Source organism: Puntigrus tetrazona, chromosome 15, assembly GCF_018831695.1.
Source record: "Puntigrus tetrazona isolate hp1 chromosome 15, ASM1883169v1, whole genome shotgun sequence".
Taxonomy (NCBI): Eukaryota; Metazoa; Chordata; class Actinopteri; order Cypriniformes; family Cyprinidae; genus Puntigrus; species Puntigrus tetrazona.
This window is the reverse complement of record NC_056713.1, coordinates 8,866,801-8,886,570: the sequence shown is the minus strand read 5'-3', so window position 1 is coordinate 8,886,570 and position 19,770 is coordinate 8,866,801. Positions and strand designations below refer to the sequence as shown.

The 19,770-nt window shown below is 34.0% G+C and overlaps 1 protein-coding gene across 5 annotated transcripts in view; it reads left to right on the top strand.

Annotated features, from left to right (window-relative positions):
* dpf1 (D4, zinc and double PHD fingers family 1) overlaps positions 1-19,770 on the top strand; it is a 52,739-nt gene that overhangs the window by 22,736 nt on the left and 10,233 nt on the right. For 4 of the 5 annotated variants that reach the window (XM_043259142.1, XM_043259143.1, XM_043259141.1 and 1 more), the window contains exons 5-8: positions 337-464; positions 3,544-3,633; positions 5,495-5,573; positions 6,208-6,339. In XM_043259142.1, the coding sequence (XP_043115077.1) occupies positions 337-464; positions 3,544-3,633; positions 5,495-5,573; positions 6,208-6,339 (429 nt within the window). Of the gene's footprint in view, positions 1-336; positions 465-3,543; positions 3,634-5,494; positions 5,574-6,207; positions 6,798-19,770 lie in introns of those variants that run through there. The other variant, XM_043259144.1, reaches the window with a different exon arrangement.

Below are 19,770 nucleotides of genomic sequence, written 5' to 3'. Positions count from 1 at the left end.
ATTTGGTTATTAGCTGGTCCTGAGCAGGAGCTAGTTGCTTATGACTAGCTTAGGACCAGCTCAAACATACCCAACCAACATATGTTGTTTTTTTTTTTTTCGACAGGATAATCTTGCAAACACACAGTTTGAACAGAACTACAGTTTTTTTTCATTGCTTTGCTATGGCTATGGCTTTATCATTAAATTATAGGTTTTGTGTGAGACCGTTAATGGTTTTACATGCAATTTCTGTACATTTTCTTTACTTTAAGATTTTAAACAAATGACAGAAACACTGTCTGACCTAGTGTTTTAGAAATGCCTTGGCGTGACAATTGTTTGCGGTGTGTCCAGACTATGAAGCAGCACTAAAGAAAGAAGGGGGTGTTCCTGAGGGTCCTGTTCTGGAGTCACTCCTCAGTGGAGAACTGCTGGATAAGAAGGTTGAAACAAAAGAGGAGGAACCCATGAGTGAATGCCAGGTAAGAAAGATTCCTTAACTGTGGTTTCCTCCCAGTTTTGTAAACACAACACAGTAGTCAACTAGATAAAGAAGGTTTTACACACACTGCCCTGAAGTACACACTAAACTACACACTGAGACACTGTCCCTATGTCTTGTTTTTGGTTACCCAAAACGCTCTTCCCACCACTCCATTCAGCATTTCTTTCTGCTTTTTTTGCCGTCTTCCTCTCCCTTCCTCTCTCTCCCCTTCTGGTTTCTCTGTAGTACTTGTGTCTCTTTTTGGCAGTAACACAAATCCCTGCAGGGCTGACACGCCCCCACTGGCAGACTTCCTTGTTAACCACAAAGTGTGTATGTTTGTGAGTGTATTTTTGTTATTGTGTATGTGTCTATGTCAGTACGTTTGACAAAGTTGGTCTATTGATTTTTGCGGAGTGCGGTTGCACATTTTCAACGTCTCGGGGTTTACAGGTACTTACATTTAACCGCGTCGACGTGTGAATGCTTATAGATCCTAATGAACCCGCCTGTCAGTCGATGGAGCTGTCACTAGTGTCACCACCCTCCCTGTTTTGCACGCAACATGACATCTATCCCAGGGGTGGACAGTTAACCAATTAGCACTTCAATTAAGAGTCACTCTTTAGAGCGTTTCGTCCCCTGGGAGTGGACCTGTGATCCTGCTGCTTGCTTCGCCTCAGGCCCCAGCAGGAGTTAAAAAGCTGTGCGCCTCCCTGCTACTGCTGTTCACTTCCCACAGCCGTATATTTTGAGTGCGCTTACAGTTGTGCACTTGCTAGGCAATCATCACAGTCAAGGCTTCGATATACTTCGCGTTAAACAAACTGGTGTTACGCCATTTTGGACAAAAACAGCAAACATCACGATAGACTTCAAGTGAAAACATAGAACAATCTGGTGCGACGTCATTTCAGTAAAACAGCTAAAGGCCTGTTCGCACAAAGGATAATAACTATGAATATAACGCTGACATCATTCTAAATATTGAAGAATAGCAGAGTCCACACCAAACTATAACAAAGGCACAGAGAAACGATTTTCTCTGCTAAACAATACAAACATTGACAGCCAATCCTGCCATAATGAGCTGAAAAATTTAACGCATGTGCGCTTACCATATCGTTTGGCGTGGACATCGTTATCTTTATAGTTATAGTTATCGTTCTTGGTGTGAATAGGGCTTTAGGCCTCAATAAGTTTCAAGCTAAATCGAAGAACAAGCTGGTATGACATTATTTTAAACAAAAACAATTCCCCATAATACTCCAGGTGAACAAGCTGAAATACTTCAGAAGAACAAGCTGGTGTGATTTTATTAGGAGAAAAACAAAACATACACAGGGTTTAAATTCATGGCATTGCCACTGCTTCGCGTGTTACTTGTTGGCGTTGACGCAGTGTAATAGTTTGATTAAACTCATAACCATAGGTATTTACCCTAAAACCTTTTCCATTCAATACGCATTAATGATACATGACATGTAATGAATAACTGATGAAGGGCCGTTGAATTATTAGAAAAATAATTCACACAGTGTTGCCAGATTTGTACGATAATTTAGACCTTTGTATGATGTACAATCAATAATGAAAAAATTATTCAGTATTTTGTGAAACTTCAAATGTTTAATCATACGGCTTCCATTCTAATTCATCTAGTTGTGCTTTCAGTTCTACTCTGCCTGGCTCTATGTAATTTCCGGCTCTCAAGCGGTTAATAAACAGAACCCCGCGTGCGTACATTACATTTATTATTTGAAGTACATATTAGTTATATAAAGTGGGATCTTTTATGTTAACAACGCGTTATTTGGGATGATCAGATTGTTTAACCATGCCAATAATTCCGGGCATGGAATTTGTTATACCTAATCTTTTAGTTTTTTTTTTTTTATACTGTCATCAAAAGACATCAATCAGATAATATCTACTTATATATCTATCATGAGTAGGACAATCATAATGAAAACGACATTATGAATTATATTAGTTCACAGTAAACATTAGTTTGTAATGGTGTATATATAGGATTGACACAGTAATGGAGGCTTAAGCCGTTGATAGCAGGCTGATACAGTTAATAACTAAGTTATGAGAGCAGATTTCTAAGTTCAGAGAAAGAGTACCTAGTGTTCAGCAGCAATGTCTCTAGTTATAGTGAAACATGAAGTACATTTTTCTTCCTGAACAGCAGTGTTGTTGTTACCTCGCTTGATGTGAGAAGTCATGTAGTGTTATGTTACTGATAAAATCATCAGAGTAGCGCTAAGAACATTAACACTTATGTTAACGCGTGCAAACTTTATATGCGCGAGAGATAGAGAGCGAGAAACATGAACACAGTCAGTTCTTTTTTAATTCCACTGTTTACTATATTTATTTGTTTTGGCCGTTGTCATTGTGGGTTTTGGATCTTTTGCTGTAAGGACCATTGAAATGACTCAAAACAATTGGCGATACGAAACTGTAATGCGGTCAACAGCTGCCCGGAACTACCTTCACCGTGCGTTTCCATGAAAATAATTACGCCTCAGAATGTTTGTCAGCCAATCAGATTCAAGCATTCAACGGCCCCCGTAATATAATTAGCATTATCCACTGCATCTTATATAACAACATCTACATGTTCAAAAGACTGTTTCAACTAGATGCTTAAAAACATTTTTTTGTGTGTGCTTATGAAAGGATAAACCTGGGCGAATTGCTTAAAGGTGCAGTATGCAGTTAGTGGAAAACTCAGCGTATTTAATTTCATTTATTGCCATGTGCACTCGTGTGTAGTTTGTCTCAAATCTGAGGAGAAGGAGCCAGGTGTAAAAAAAACCTGTGTATTGTCTCCAATATTTTGAATTTGGACTGCAGATCCTAGTTTAACCATTCTGTGTCAATCCTATATACGTTGCACCTTTAATACCATTACATTACCAACTAATATAAAGAATATTTTCCATATGGTTTTTCTTAGGGTTCTTTATTCTCCCATTCGTCTTTCCTGCACCAGCTTGTTTGACATTCTAGCGTTGTTCGTACAGAACATCTGACTCATACGTGCTGGTCTTTCCTTGTGGTCACAGAAGCTGCTGGTGGGTGATTTTCCTCACGAGCTGGACATGGATGAGATGGAGGAGGATGTTCCCAAACGCAAGAATCGCACCAAAGGACGGGTAAAACACATGAAACTATAACATGTTCTGCAGCCACAAATTAATTAGCATGAATCATACTAATGCAAGAGTGAATCATACAGTATTGTAGGCTGATTACTCAAAACTCAACTTGTTTGCTTCAAAACTCATTTCAACATTCGAGTACCGAGCCAAAAGTTCATGGGTCTGGATCATAATTTCGATGCAATGGATTTTGAATAGATAATTGATTTCGCTCTCAGAACTATGCGGTATTATATTGTCAGAAACACTCGATCGTTTACATTCGGTATTATTTTGTTTCCTGCTGTCAAAGCAAACATGTTAAAGGTTTTTAGGTTGAAGCTGACCAGTTGAGAAACTCTGCTCTTGTTGTCAATTAAACCCGCAACCCAAGGTTTTGTATTAATATATCACAGGTTTGCAGAGAGCCCTGCAGGTTCTTTGTTTAATCTAGGATTCCTGTTTCTTCAAGGCTGCTGTCTGAACAAAGCAGGCCATTGTAGCTCATCAGCCATTGATCCATTATGGCTGTTTAGCACATCTCCAGGTTTGATCCCTGTGTAGCTTTCATCATTGCGTTCCACTGGCTTTGTGTTGATTCAAAGCAGCTCCTTCCGAACAGCCGTGAAAAACCTCCTTTAATACCACTTTAAAGACAACACCTGATGTGTGATAGCACACTGAAAACATGGCGAAGTTCATCTGTAATTATAACCCCACATACATGAAAGGCAGGAATCGTAAGTGGTTCTGTACAGAAATGCATTCAAGGCATGAAATAACCACAGCCTGAAGAAGGAAGACTTTTTGTTCAGATACAAGGTTCACAAGTGAAATGAGAAATAAGGCATGTGGATTTAAAAATATGGCATGTGTGATGGCATGTAATGATAATGATAAATCAGTACTTGTCTATGCAGAAACTAGAGGAAATAGTCATAAATATTGTATATATTCTAGGCCATGATTATTAAGTTTTATATAATTAATACATTCTGGGCAATTATTCATTTGCACATTATATAAATTCAAATGTAAATACACACACATGCACATATATGCTTACGAAAAATATGTTGCTTTTATTCATTAAATATACTTATATGAATATAAATACATATGTAAATACATCTAAATATTTGTACAATATATACTGTATTTTATGTCATATATACAGTATATGTATATATATATATATATATATATATATATATATATATGTGTGTGTATATATATATATATATATATATATATATATATATGTATATATATATATATATATATATATATATATATATATATATATATATAATACTCAATATATATAATACATTTGAAGTAGATCGAAAAAGGTTATGAAAGTTTCCCAAGACGAGCACATTTTGGTTTTTAGGACAACTTTGATCAATGTTTTCTATCCATTTGACTACTATATATATATATATATATATATATATATATATATATATATATATATATATATATATATAAATTCTATAATAAATATGTAATTTAGAAATGCATGCGAGATTCAGTACTGAAAAAAAATACAAGAATAAAAAACAGAATGTCTTCGATTCAGTCCCTAGAATCTCTCACCTTCTGTGCTGTTAATTGGGGCACACTACTTCCTCTAAGATCTCTCACACCCCACATAGTTATCCGGCAGTGTGTGGAAGAGATGCTGCGATAATTGTGTGCTAGGTGTAATTAATGCTGTGTAAAGGATTTGCTTAAAGCTTGAAGGAGGAAGTGGGACGGGGGCTCCGCAAGGCCAGAATAACAATGCTTCTTTAGCCGCACCTGTGTAAAATAGACTGCTTGCCAACTGTAAACGAATCTGTGTGTGTTTACATGCGATTTTTGATGTGTCCAGGCATGTGGCGTTGGGGGGATGAGAAAGAGACAGGAACCAGCATCCCTAGAGGATCGAGACAAGCCATATGTGTGTGACAGTGAGTATCATGCTCAAATAAACAAAAGAACACTGAATAGAATTCTACATTCATTATTAAACACAGCATGGGGAAAGGAATGGAAGAACAAGTAACAGAGGACCATACAGCCATATAAACATGCAGTTCTTCTGATAATGAGATATTTAACGTCAAGTTTAATTGTGTCGAGTGATCACTTTTACACACACACACATTCACATTCTTAAAATCTGAAAATAAATTAACCAAAAGTTACTACTACTACTAATTATTATTATTATTATTATTATTAGTAGTAGTAGTAGTAGTAGTAGTAGTATTAGTAGAAGTAGTAGTATTACTATACAAGATAATACTTATAATTTAAAATAATTTAAATACTAAAATTAATAATTAAAAGTTTTCATTATTACAATTAATAATAATAATATCAACAACAACACCTATGTAATAGCTATTACTATACACATATAATATTTTTAAATACTTTTAATTTCTTGAATTAAAATAAAATTAACTATTTATTCTTATAGTTTAGTGTATTGTAAAAAAGTTTATTTTATTTTATTTTATTTTATTTTATTTTATTAACCAAACGACAACCTAAACAACTCAACTCTCTTTATTTCCTCGTGTGTTCCTTTGTGTTTAGTTTGTGGGAAGCGCTACAAGAACCGTCCAGGTTTGAGTTACCATTACACTCACACACACCTGGCAGACGAAGAGGGTGAGGAAGACTCCGAACGGCACACACTGCCCTTCCAGCGCAAGAACAACCACAAACGTGAGCCCAGCATCAGCCTCAGCCATGGATTACACACTCATACCACAACCCACAGAGTACCACTATTCTAACACAACTCACCCACTCTCATACCCCTTTTCCACTGACCCCGGTGCTGGTGCTGGAGCCGCTGTCCAATCTAGCCCTGTTCCACGCATTTCCAATGAATTAAAGGTGCTTCTGGCCTGGACCAAATTGACTCGGCCTCGTAATCCTGCTGGTCTTAAACCAGGCACCGTTATCGCCAGGAACCAGGGGCGGCGTTCACTTAAAGTTTACAAAACTACTCATGACCGAACTAGATCGTTCATTCTAATCAACAGAGCTGACTGGAAGTGCGCAATGCAGCAGCTGACTCCCTGTTTTGTCCTCTTCCTCCTACTTTTGTTGTGCTGCGAAGCTACTCCAGCCACTTTATTTTCCCCATCTGTCTGAAATAAAAAGATTTTATTTACAAATATGTGTGAATTGATTACTATTATTCTTTTCATACTGAACTCCTATAATATCAACGGTTTTCTTCTTTCTTTGTTCTTGTGGTGAATTAACATCGCTATTAAGTATTTTGTCATCAACAACGACGCCTGGATCCGTTTGCCGCTATATTATTATCCATCTGGTCCTGAAGACGTTAACGCAGTAGAATCTGCGACCTGTCATCTTGTAATTATGGTTATTACCACGAGCGAAAGACTGCTTAGCAAAGCTTGTGTTCACACTGCACTCAAATCCGATTTGGATCCGGTACTGTCATTTTTTCGCCAGTGGTGAATTCGGATCGGTTTGTGGAGACGCTGTTGTCGATATCCATATCTGCTAGAGTTACGATATAATGAGTCAGCGAGATGCCAAGAGACTTTCTCATAGAGCAACGAAGAATAGCTGGAAAAGCACGACGGAGAAATTGAACTTTTTACTTCTGTTCACGTCTTCACGTCTCGCCGCGGGGCTAAAGTCACAAGGCATGTTTTACACGTTCATGCATATGCTGTGTCCCAGACTGCTGACTCGTATGTAATAATGTTACATGCACAGAATGGCAAAAATAACAATGATTTGAAAGCCGCTGGACTGAGATGCTTTTTTTTTTAAAAAACGTTGGATTTAATGTGTGTGTGTTTTTTTTTTTGCCTCTGTGAAATGGATTTGAATGCGATATGCCAAAAATCTGTATGGAAAAAAAAAAGACTTGGTTATGCAGTAACAGTTATTTCATCATTTGGCTCTGAAGTAAAAATGTGGTACGATTCTGAGCGACGTCCCTGAGCACCAGCACCATTTTGGTGGAAAAGGGTATTAATCATCTCACACATGCATTACTATGAGGAGCCACACTGCAGTTATTATAATCAGTATTTTGTCATTGTCCGGTACAAATGTCCTGACAACAACCTGATGTATCATATACAGCCTATCCTAAATTACTTATTTATTTATTTTACCTCATTGGGAATATTTAAGCATACGCCTAACACAGTTCTGTGAGATTTACACTGCCGTTCAAAGTTTGGTTTTAGTAAGAATTATTTTATTTTATTTATTTATTTTTTTTTTGTCACCAAACTGAAATTTATTTGATCAAGAACACAGTAAAACAGCTTATTTTACTATTATTAAAAACAACTTTGTCAGATGGTAATTATTTCACGGTGTTGGTTAAAACATTTTAGACCAATCATACTGAAAAATGTAAAAAATATTATAATGAAATTGTTATAATATCAAAATAATAATTATGACAATATTTTATATGCACTACTGTTCAGAAGTTAAGGGTAGTTTTTATATTTCTGAAATGTCTCTTATGTTCCCGATGCTGCATGAAAGTAAAAATTTATGTAAAAAAAGAAAAATTAAGGTAAAAACAGTAATATTATGAAATATTTTTTTATTTTTACATATTTCAATTTTATATATATTATTTACATTTAAAACAACTGTTTTGAATATATTTTAAAATATTTATTCCTGGATTTTCAGCATAATTACAGTGCCACATAACCCTTACGAAATAATTCTAATAAACCGATTTGATGCTGAAGAAACATTTATTATTATCAATGAAAACAGTTGTGCTTCTTAATTTAATGCATTATTTTTTTTAAAGATCCTTTGATGAATAGAAATATTTTTTTAAACAGAATTGTATCGCTTTTGTTCAGTTTAATGTGTCCTTGCTGAATAAAAGTATTTATTACAAACTTATTACATAAAAATAATAAGAAGAATAAAAATAGCATTGACCCCAAACTTCTGAGTGGTAGTTTACATATAAAACATTATATATTCTTTGATTTATTATGATTTTTTTGTTCTGCACATGTAAATTGGCCTTATTTAATACATTTTTAGTTTTGACATTTTTACTGGTACACGAAGACAAAAATACTGATTAGGAAAGTGCTTTTCTGCACTGCAGTGCGCACTGTATCATGCAGAAGCCATGTATCAGTATCACAATCTTCCACTCCTTGTTTATGGCTTTGTTGTGTTCGGTCTATATCCTTTTTTTTTTTTCCCCTGACAAAGACAAGGTAACAGCGACCTCATTGCCGTGTCCTTGTGAAATCATGCCCATTTGCCTCCCAGAGTTATCTGGCTGAGTGCTAGGCTGAAATGGCCTGCCCATCGCTCTGTTTACCTCTTACCGCCACTGGCTTTTTGATTCCAAAGCTGGTTAGCGCAGAATATTAGTGGTTCAATTTTACAGGATTTTCCAACAGAACGCAAACGCGAGCGTCTGCAGGATGGTACGTTTTCTCATTTCGCACACACACACACACACACACACACACACACACATCCCATATTCCCCTACTCCACCACCACGAGCAATATTATTAATAAGAGAGGTTTTAATGAAACCTAGGCCCATGCATTATTCATGCAATATTTAGACCAAAAGAGAAAGATGTAGATGTAGGCATGATAGCTAGAGCCGTCCAACTCAAAATGGAGAGAACTGGAGCCGGACCAAATCCGAAATTCCCATCCTCTGGCTTTATTTGGTTTTACGGCTGTTCTAGCTCCCTCCGTTCTATCGGTTTGATGAATGACAGATTATTCAGCCAAGAGATGAGATTTCACCTCTCATTCTCGCTCTCCGTCTTTCCCCCTTTCTACTCCTTCGCCATCCTTTTCTCTCTCTTTCCCCCATCACCCTTGTCTTTCTGCCTATGCCTTTCGCTCGATCTCCTTTTGATTTAAGATTCATCTATCAGTTCTCTGTATTTTTTTTTTTTTCCCCCCTCTTTATTTATTTCCACTGCAGAAGTGAGGCTGCTTGGCTGAGATGAGCGACTGCATTAAAATTCATGCCTGCTCATATTCTTTTTCATATAGTGTTGTGCTGCTGCTGGTGGGACGGAGGGGGTTTTTTTGGGGGCTGTCCAGCAGGGTCCGGGGGTGGGGTGGTTGGGGGTGCTGTCTGGTGTCAGTGTGAAGGGAGAAAGGGTAGAGGGCTAGATGGCGGGGGGATCGCTGTTTGCATTTGAGGTCGACCCTCTAGATGTGCACCTGAAAATTGGATTTGGGAGTTCTAGTTAAAATCCTCCCCCACACACACACACACACACACACACACACACAGACACACACACTCTGCACCCACACTCTTAAAAAAAAAAAAACGTCAGGATTTTGCAAAGATTGAACCCTAATTTTCTGAATTTTAAAGTAAAATCGGAGGCATTTTCTGTCCTACATACTGTGGTAAAAAAAGATAACCGCACTGCAATGCGAGATAATAGTATAAATAGTTGTGTTCTTTTTCATTATGATAATTAACATTCCCTTTAGCCGAGAAGTTCTTAACTTTTAATTAATTTTCTCCCTTCCAGTGTAATTGTGTTACAGAATACAATGCCTTGCATTGTTTTACATAGAGACAAGAAGCCAGACACTATGATTAGCTCTTAACTCTCGCAGTTTATATTATATTTGGCAATATGGAATGTTAAAGCACAGAAATCATAATCTTGCACGGACGGAAAGGGAAGTAATGGGTTTTGAGAAATACTGTTGCACGCAGTGGCAATCAAAATAAACCCTGAACGTTACGATACAAGTGACCTATGAGAATACGATGACAGTCGGATCGCCCAACAAATAGTTAAAAATTCAACAACATCATTTATTTATGTCCTAGTGCATGCTGGGAAGCAAAAGCCAGCATAGTACTGGGTATCTCAGCATCTCGGACGTTCTGGAGATTTAAAAGAGATTACTGTAATAATAATAATAATAATAATAATAAAAAGATGATTCTACAGCATCCCTGGTTCTGTTCACTTTTAACTCATAGTATACTGTTTAAAATTAATATGAAAGTACAGCAAATATTAGCCAAGATTATACTGTAAAAATTAGTGTGTTTAATCATCTACTGGTGATACAATTTTAGTGTTAATTATATAATAATATCGCTTTAAAATAGCCTTTTATATCTTCAGTTTCCATTTTAATTTTAGTTTAATTTAAATTTTTAATTTTGTTATTTTTATTTTTTTATAATTATTAGATTTTTTTTAGTTCACTTTTACTCATTTCCATTTTTGGTGCTTTTACTTAAACTTATATTTGAACACTTTTTATCTAATGTTAAAGTTTCGTCTAATATGTAATATCTAATAATCGTTTTATTTATGAAAAGATGAGATGAAAAGATTGGGCCTTTTTATTCAAGAAATATTTTCAAATTAGACTTCCATCACCATCATTAAGCAAAGCACATCGTTTGAGAGATCGCGGAAATGTTTTTCCGAATAAATGAAATGAGTTCTTCCGAACGAATAAACTAGTGAGAGCTTATGAGGTTTATGAAGACACACGGTCAGCAAGAGGACAGTTGGAAGGGTAGCAGGGTTTTTTTTTTTTTTTTTTTTTTTGTATGGTGGTGGGGGTTGATTTTTTTCATAGCGTTGAAGGTCAGATTTGATCTGTCTTTCTGTCTGTCTGTCTGTTTGTTTGCTTTCTGCATTCATTCCTAAATTATATTCATTTTTCCCCCTCTCTTCCCCGCTCCCCGCTTTTATTTTTCTCCTCTACATGTAACACATACACAAGCACCTGAGTAATCACATACTCTTTTTTTATGAACAATTGCGGTGATTATGGCTGGTAAGCAAACTGCTCTGAAAGCTCGGAATGACTCCCTTCTTCAGATGAATTCCCTCATGCTGTTTGTACGAGAGGAATCGTGATTGTGAGGCTGAATCACGGCACAAATAATAATGGCATATCAGCACACCTGGGAACGAGAGGAGGCTGAACTTATCAACAGCAGCACAACAGTCAATTGCAATAAACTGATGGCAAAAATCATGCTATCCTGGTTAAAACAAAGCAATAATGAATAGCATTATGCCTCAAAGAGCCTTTAAACAATACTAGATAATCAAACACGTTTTAAAATCATGTTATCTGTATTACAACAAATGGGTATTTTTACTTGTGTTACTTGTGTTAAGCCTGTATAAATGGGATTAGACTGGAAACATTTGTCCTATATTGGCATATATTCTAAAATTATTTACATGCATATATTTATATTAATGCCAATAATATATATATATATATATATATATATATATATATATATATATATATATATATATATATATATATAAAAAATATATATATATATGTGTGTGTGTGTGAATATAATAGATGTGTGTGTGCACTCTATAAAGGCACACTGCATACAGTATATATTTAGACAATATTTACATGTATATATTAATATTACATAGTATACTATATTTAATATTACATTAATATACATATAAATGTAAATATTTTTGTTTATATATATATATATATATATATATATATATATATATATATATATATATATATACACACATTACTTCATTTTGAATAAAGACAAACATTTTTCAAAATAAAAATAAGGAAAATTTTTGGAAAATAAGGAGTTTTAGTCTTTAAAAGAATTAAAATCTTTAAATTGGAACAGGCAGCTATTTGAATTTATAAAACTGCCTTTGCAGTTGCTTGTGAAAACCTGTAGTGCTTTATTATGTGCATTATGATGTGACATTATGAATACTTTGGTTATGCATTACATAAAAATGTCTCACGAAAAGTCTAATTATACAGTAGACTCAAAAGTATACTTGTCTGTGTGAGTTTACCTGTCTGCACTCCACGCTCCGCTAGGCCTCAGCCGTACCTGCCACAGCTGCACTTCTGTCTGCTCCGCAACAAAGCAGGAAGAGCACTGGCCGTTGCCTAGCGATAGTGTTGCCATGGAGACTGGCCAGCCAGACTCCCGCTATAAAGAATAGGTTGTTATATGTACATCGAGAGCAGGGAAGGAGAGAAAGAGAGAGAGAGGCAGTGGAGTTTGGAGTTTCTCTAGGTTTAAGGATGGAGGGGAGGGAGGTTCATTAAATCAGAGAATGAGAGAGAGAGAGAGAGATGGAGAGAAAGAGAAAGAGAGAGACTTGCTGAATTCTCTTTATGATTTGGCATATATATGAGGGCAGACAGTAGTGTTGAGTTATACTGCGTTCTGCCTCATTTGCTATTCTGTATTAAGAAGAGGGCCGAGGGCTGTTTGGCTAGACTGCCTCCTTAGGATAATTTAGACTCTTACCACGCCGTCCTTTCTCTCATTTTCTTTGCTCTTTCTTTTCTTCACTTTCTTTCTCACATGTACGCGTAAACACGCTGAGATGAAAAAGTTTAGCACCAGAAACTAAAAATACATTTTCTGTTGAGTTAATCACTTTACTTTTAATGAATTTATGAATTAATTTTAATGTGCGTGTGCGTGTGTGTGTGTGTGTATATATATATATATATATATATATATATATATATATATATAGGAAACGCTTACTTGCAATTGTATCTCATGTAAAAGATTTGTTTACATAATATGTATACATTCATTATATATATATATATATATATATATATATATATATATATATATATATATATATATATATATATATACATACATACAAACATGTGTATATATTTAAGAAAAATATATAAAAATTTATATACACATACATGTAATGCGATTAATAATTTCACAGCACTAATATATATTATTATTCATATTATTAACAAAAATGTATCACATGCATTATTTTTCATTATATTTTTGTTTGTTTATTTTTTTATATATAATAAAAAAAATCATGACATTTTGTATTGTGTACTGGAAAGTATTTTTACTTCTAGTAAGTGACCTAACCTTGAAAATGACATGCGCATATACATAGCAGTTGTTATTATGGCACAGCAGTCTCTTCAGTTTAACCAGATGGGAGGCACAGAGTCAAATTCTGCATATGCTCCCAAAAAAGAGCTTATTCCACCCCTAACCTCTCATTCACATTCTTCATAAGCATAAGCATCAAAGGACATGCATAATATATATATAGTCATTCAGCATCAGGTGTATCATGGAGTATCATAAGTATAATATATATTGCATGAAGTTGTTCTGGATTCACAATCCCATGGTTGAGCAGTTGGAAATATTGATTTTCAAATGTTTATAGTTTCCATCTGTTCTATGAAAGTTGGAGGGTGGAAAAGTCTCACTGGAATGTGTTTTTCCCACTCGCATATAGAGTCAATTTCTGCGAATGTTGTCTTGAAGCTTCATTACGCTGGAGTTTGTGTTATTTTATTCTTTTTTGTTCTGCAGAGTAGTTTTGCTTTTGTGAACACACTGCAAGAATGGTGTGATCATGGCATTAATTCAGTGTTTTTGAGCTGCAGAATATTCTGAGCGTATCTGCTGCTCCATACTCCATACTAGAGCTCTGTGTCACCATGCTTCTCACAGCATCGGCTTGTGTGTGTGTGTGTGTGTGTGTGTGTGTGTGTGTGCATGTCAGACTGACTGCACCGCAACCATAGATCAGGTTTTATTATGCACCAAAAGCTGATCCTCCTCTCCTTTCACAATGTCATTCTGTTTAAGGTCTGTTATGCAACTCAGCCACTGACTGGACAAACAATTGAGGCCCATACAAGACTAAAATGCCTTTTATATGAACATTTTGAGCTGAAATAGATAGAAAACAGTTATTTTAAAGAATATTTTATATTAAAATAAGTTATATTATATTTCACCATACTGTGATCAAACTAGTTTTAAATGATATTGTAATAATTTAATATTTTAATGTAATATAATATTTACAAAATATAAATAAAAAAATATTCTAAAATGTTATATTTAATGCTGTAAAATGATTAATTATGATTAATCGCATCTAAAGCCAAAGTTTTTGTTTACATAATATATGTGTTTGTAATATATAATTTTATATAAATATATTTAATATATAAATAACATATTTTTCTTAAATATATGCATGCATGCGTTTGTATTTATTGAAATATTTTTAGGAAATAATTATGTGCATATATATTTATATATTTATATTCTTATATTTTTTAAAATAGAAAAAATATATATATATTTATATTAATATCATGTATATATCTCAATTAATCATTTGACAGTACTAATTATATTATATATATTATATAATATATTATATATGGAAATATATATATATATATATATATATATATATATATATATATATATATATATATATATATATATATATATATATACTTCCAATTGCTTAAAATAATTTTGCACAGTTGGTTTTACTAAAGTCCAAGTTATTTTTTAACATCAGCTGAATACATTCATTTATACCAACAAAACTCATTATATGTCATTCGATGCTAATAATGTCAAAATGGCCAAATATCAACAAATTAATTGTCCTGGCCAATATATTGGATTTATGATTGGTACTTGTCTGGTTGCATTCCTAATCCAATTATACAAAAATGCTGTTTGTTTATGTGTAGGCATACATGGACATGCGTATGTGTGTGTCTGTGGTAGTATGATGAAGGGGGTTATTAAAAGCAGAAGTCCGCCCATTTGTCATGGTCAAGAAGTGGGGTGCAGCATGCGGGCAACCTCAAAAACTGATTAGGCAAAGATGTAGCAGTAATAAAGCCGAGCTCAGGAGGGGGTTTGTATGTGGAATGTGTCGTTTGTTTGTGTAAAATCCATCCACACTGCAGCAAAACTTAATGAGGTGCCTCTTATGTCCTATTTTAAAGCTAGTTCGTTTCGGGAGACGCTATTGTATGAGGTTTACCGCAGTACAAGACGCATGATAAAGGAGTATTTTGGGTAAATATGACCTTCATTACAACAAAAAACAATTTAGCAGCAGTGAGATACGGCTGTATTTCAGCACGGCCGTGATTTGGCCGTAAGCAATCGTCAGTGCTGATATACAGCCATATCGCACGGTTATGAGTGCGATATTGCGATTATACAACAGTTCGACGGCACAAGTGTGCAAACTGTTTTCTTCAGACATGGATTCAGATCTCAAGTTTGAATCCTCCGTAACTAATTAGAAAATGTCACCGTATTATATGAAATATTATGAGAGAGTGATTGTGATTACTCATACTCATATTCACAATAAAACATTGGTTTGAATGACAGAGGAAAGCAATATCTTTGTCGTACTATCCCTTTAAGGGTATCTGCGCCGCTCAGTGCATTTGTTGGCTGCATCCTACAAACAGAAGTTTAAAGTAAAAATAACTTCCTTCTTTATATACAATATTATTTATTGAATAATAAATCAACAGCCATCATAAAAACTGCTATGCAGTCAAAAATTATAAAGCCGCTCTCATCTCACATCTGAAGCAAACACTGAAGCAAATTTTCAAATGGCTCTTTATTAACAAACTACATATTTGATGTTCTTGCCTAAAAAACTCTTAAAAGTACATTTAGAATATAGCACACCTGGAAAAGGCTCTCGGCCAATAAGATTTGAACCAGAAAGTGTTGTTGTATTATTAGAAATAAATTTTTTTATAAATACATATATTTTTTTTTGTGCTGTTAAATGATGAATCGTGATTAATTGCAATTACATAATAATCTGTGTGGACTGTGTGTATTTATATATACATACTATGTATATATTTTGAAAATATGTGCAATATTTGCATGTATATATTTATACTTTGTATAACTGATATATATATATATATATATATATATATATATATATATATATATATATATATATATATATATATATATATATATATAATATATAAACAATCTTTTTCTTAAATTATATATATACACAGTACACACAGTAACTTTTATTTTGGATGCGATACCATACATTTTAGGATGTAATTTATTCCTTCAGAAATCACTGCAAGATGCTTTTTTGCAATAAAAATGTATCATAATCATCACTGTTACCGGTTAATATTTCTATGTGGACACTACTAAAGTAGCGAAGACTCGTTCAACTGATAAAACCGATGGCAAACACATTTCTAATGTGGCGAAAGATTTCAAATAGAAAAGAAACGCTATTCTTTTGTCACGTTTATGTATCTGTGCATGTTGTTAAGATACTGAAGGACAAATCAAAAACGGTGCAGAGTGATATCGCGCTCCTTCAGTGACTCATGCGCTGCTTGACTTCCTAAATGTGCATCTGTCTTTCTCCTTAAGCTTTAACCTAACCCTTATTTCAGTCACGGTGACGCGCACGTCAGACCAGGCATGCGGAATCATCTTTATCACTGCGAGAGAAGCCGCTAAAATGCGCGATTCCAGTTTGATTTTCCCAAGTTTTTTGGGGCGCGTGACCATGGATCGGTTTTGTGCCAACAGGTGCTTTGCGAGAACTTCCCGTGGCGCTGTTACTTTGAGCTGCTTTCTCTCCCAGCCGATTGTGTCCTAATTAGAGACGTGTGATCTTGCTAAAATAGAATGGTGTCACTATAGGATCATTTGGAGAAGGCGAGGGGTGCGGAGAGAGCGAGAAATGATAAGGGAGGGGGGGTATTTGAGGATTCCTCTTCCTATCTATGTCTTTGGATTCCCATGGGGCTGCAGACACACTTGAAAGCTGTGAAGTGTGCTGTTCTGCCTGCATTCTCCTCGTAATTGGCCAAATGCTGCATTGGGAAAGATTTGGGGAGGTGGGAAGGCATGGCAAAGAAACTCCTGCGTCTTTCTCTAAAACTATCTATCGATGTTTTTCTTTTTGGCTCGACTCATCTCTCTGTTCTTCACATCTTCTTTTTTGTGTTAATGTAGGGCTTTGTTCCAGTACCTAGTGTGCAGCCTCGCTGTCTGCTGTCTGCATAGACAGATGTCTTCTAGAAAAGCAGCTTCCTAACTGTCAGGGAAACTCAAAAGTGACTGATTTGGAAAACTCTTCATAGGCAGCAGCTCTGCGTGAGAGACTTGCCCCAACTTCAATAGAGTCTGGTGTTAGCGTGATACTAGCTAATGAAATGCATCTTATAATACCTTAATTAAACAAGTTATTTAATGAACTATCGAGACAAATCTATTATTATTGTTATTTTTAAACAAAGTATATGGAAATAACATGTTATTGTTTTTGAATGAAAGAATTTGTTTATATATATATATATATATATATATATATATATATATATATATATATATATATATATATATACATACAGTGTAAAATAATTATATTATATTAACAAAATAAAAATAATAATAGTAATAAAAATAACTGCATATTTATGAGTGGAAAGTGTTGTTATTGTTTTTATTATTATTTTTATTGAATTTAAAATATAAGCTTCATGTTGAATTTATCATCTTAAGTTTTTGCCCCTAAATGAATGAATGAATGAATTAATTAATAATCATATATAAATTCACTGTTTAATAATCATATTATATTAGCAATATAAAACATACTGCATTATTATTATAAATTATTGTAAATTATATGTAAATATGTTACTTAAATACAACTTTCATATTGAATGAAATTCAAACTCTTATATATAAATGTATAACAATTCTATTAATAACAACAATAATAATTATAAGTATATTTAAATACAAAATGAGTATTATTATGATGATGATCATGATTATTATTACTGTTATTGAATTAAATATTTTATATAAAAACGTTTATATGGAAATACATTTATTTTTGATGAATCGTCTGTTGAGATCTAAAAAAAACATTTACTATTATTTCTATTTTCTATTGTTCTATCCGACATCAGTAACTATGTACTAGTGTACAACTCTATATATATATTTATAGATTAAAATATTTTTTATACTGCATAACAGATTTTTTCGACATTCTAGTTTTGAGTTTTGTGAAGTGAACTCTCATTCTGGGATTTCCTTTTCCACAAAGGAAACATGTGACTGAAATGAGGAATGAGGTATCTAAGAGGGCATGGTAATGAAGCTTCCTACCTTCTGGAACATTCTTTGCGTGGGGATCGCTCCTTACGATGCCTTAACACGCCGCCTATGGAGGCAGCTCGCTGGATTTTGGAACAGAGCATCTGTCTGCTTCTCTCTGTCCTCCCATCTTTCTTTTCTGTGTGAATATGTGTACGTGAGTGTGCCTGCATGTTGGAGAAAGCAGGATTGATTGCCCGTGGCTGACATTCGAACACTACACCTTAAACACGACTGCAGGCTTTTAATCATTGATGGGCTTTTGCTGGAGTCAGGCAGGCTACGGGGCAGCCCCGCTCTTGTGCCAGAATCTGCTGATTCACTCTCTGCTCTTTCAGATCTTTTATTCAAGCCTTTATTTTATACATATATGTTGTTTTTGTGTTTAGTACATATGAGGCAGCGGAGGGTTTGTTCAGAGGGAGATGTGTGTTTGTGTATGCGTGCGCTCCTCAGGGACTCGTGAGCACAGCCGGCTTTGAGATAGAGGGACAAAAGAATAGATTTCTTCTCATAACTTCTTAATTCTGTAAGAATTTTCGAAGCTGTAAGAAATCAAAACGCACTTTAAAATCTTAATGTCTACAAACAACAGGTTTCATTCAAGCTACAATTTTTTTTAACATCCCTAAACCAACTAAAACAAATTTTAATAGGTTAGAAATATATATATATATATATTTAGAAATATATATATATATAGAAATATATATATATATATATATATATATACACACACACATTTATTTATTTATATATATATATATATATATATATATATATATATATATATATATATATATATATATATATATATATATATATATATATAATTTTAAAAAATTATTTAAAGAATAATAAGAATAATCTTTGCTATATTCCAATCAGGGTTAGAAATAAAATGTAATATTAACTGGAATAATAGTTATTATTATTATTATTATTATTAATCAGTATTAAATGAAAAATAAGTTTCACTAAATGCTAGTGATTTTAATCATCTCTACATGCGATTTTAAATACTGTAATATATATAAAATATTTTTATTGTAGACAGTGGAAAATCACTCAGTGGAGAGATTTATAGATTTAAATTGTATTTATAT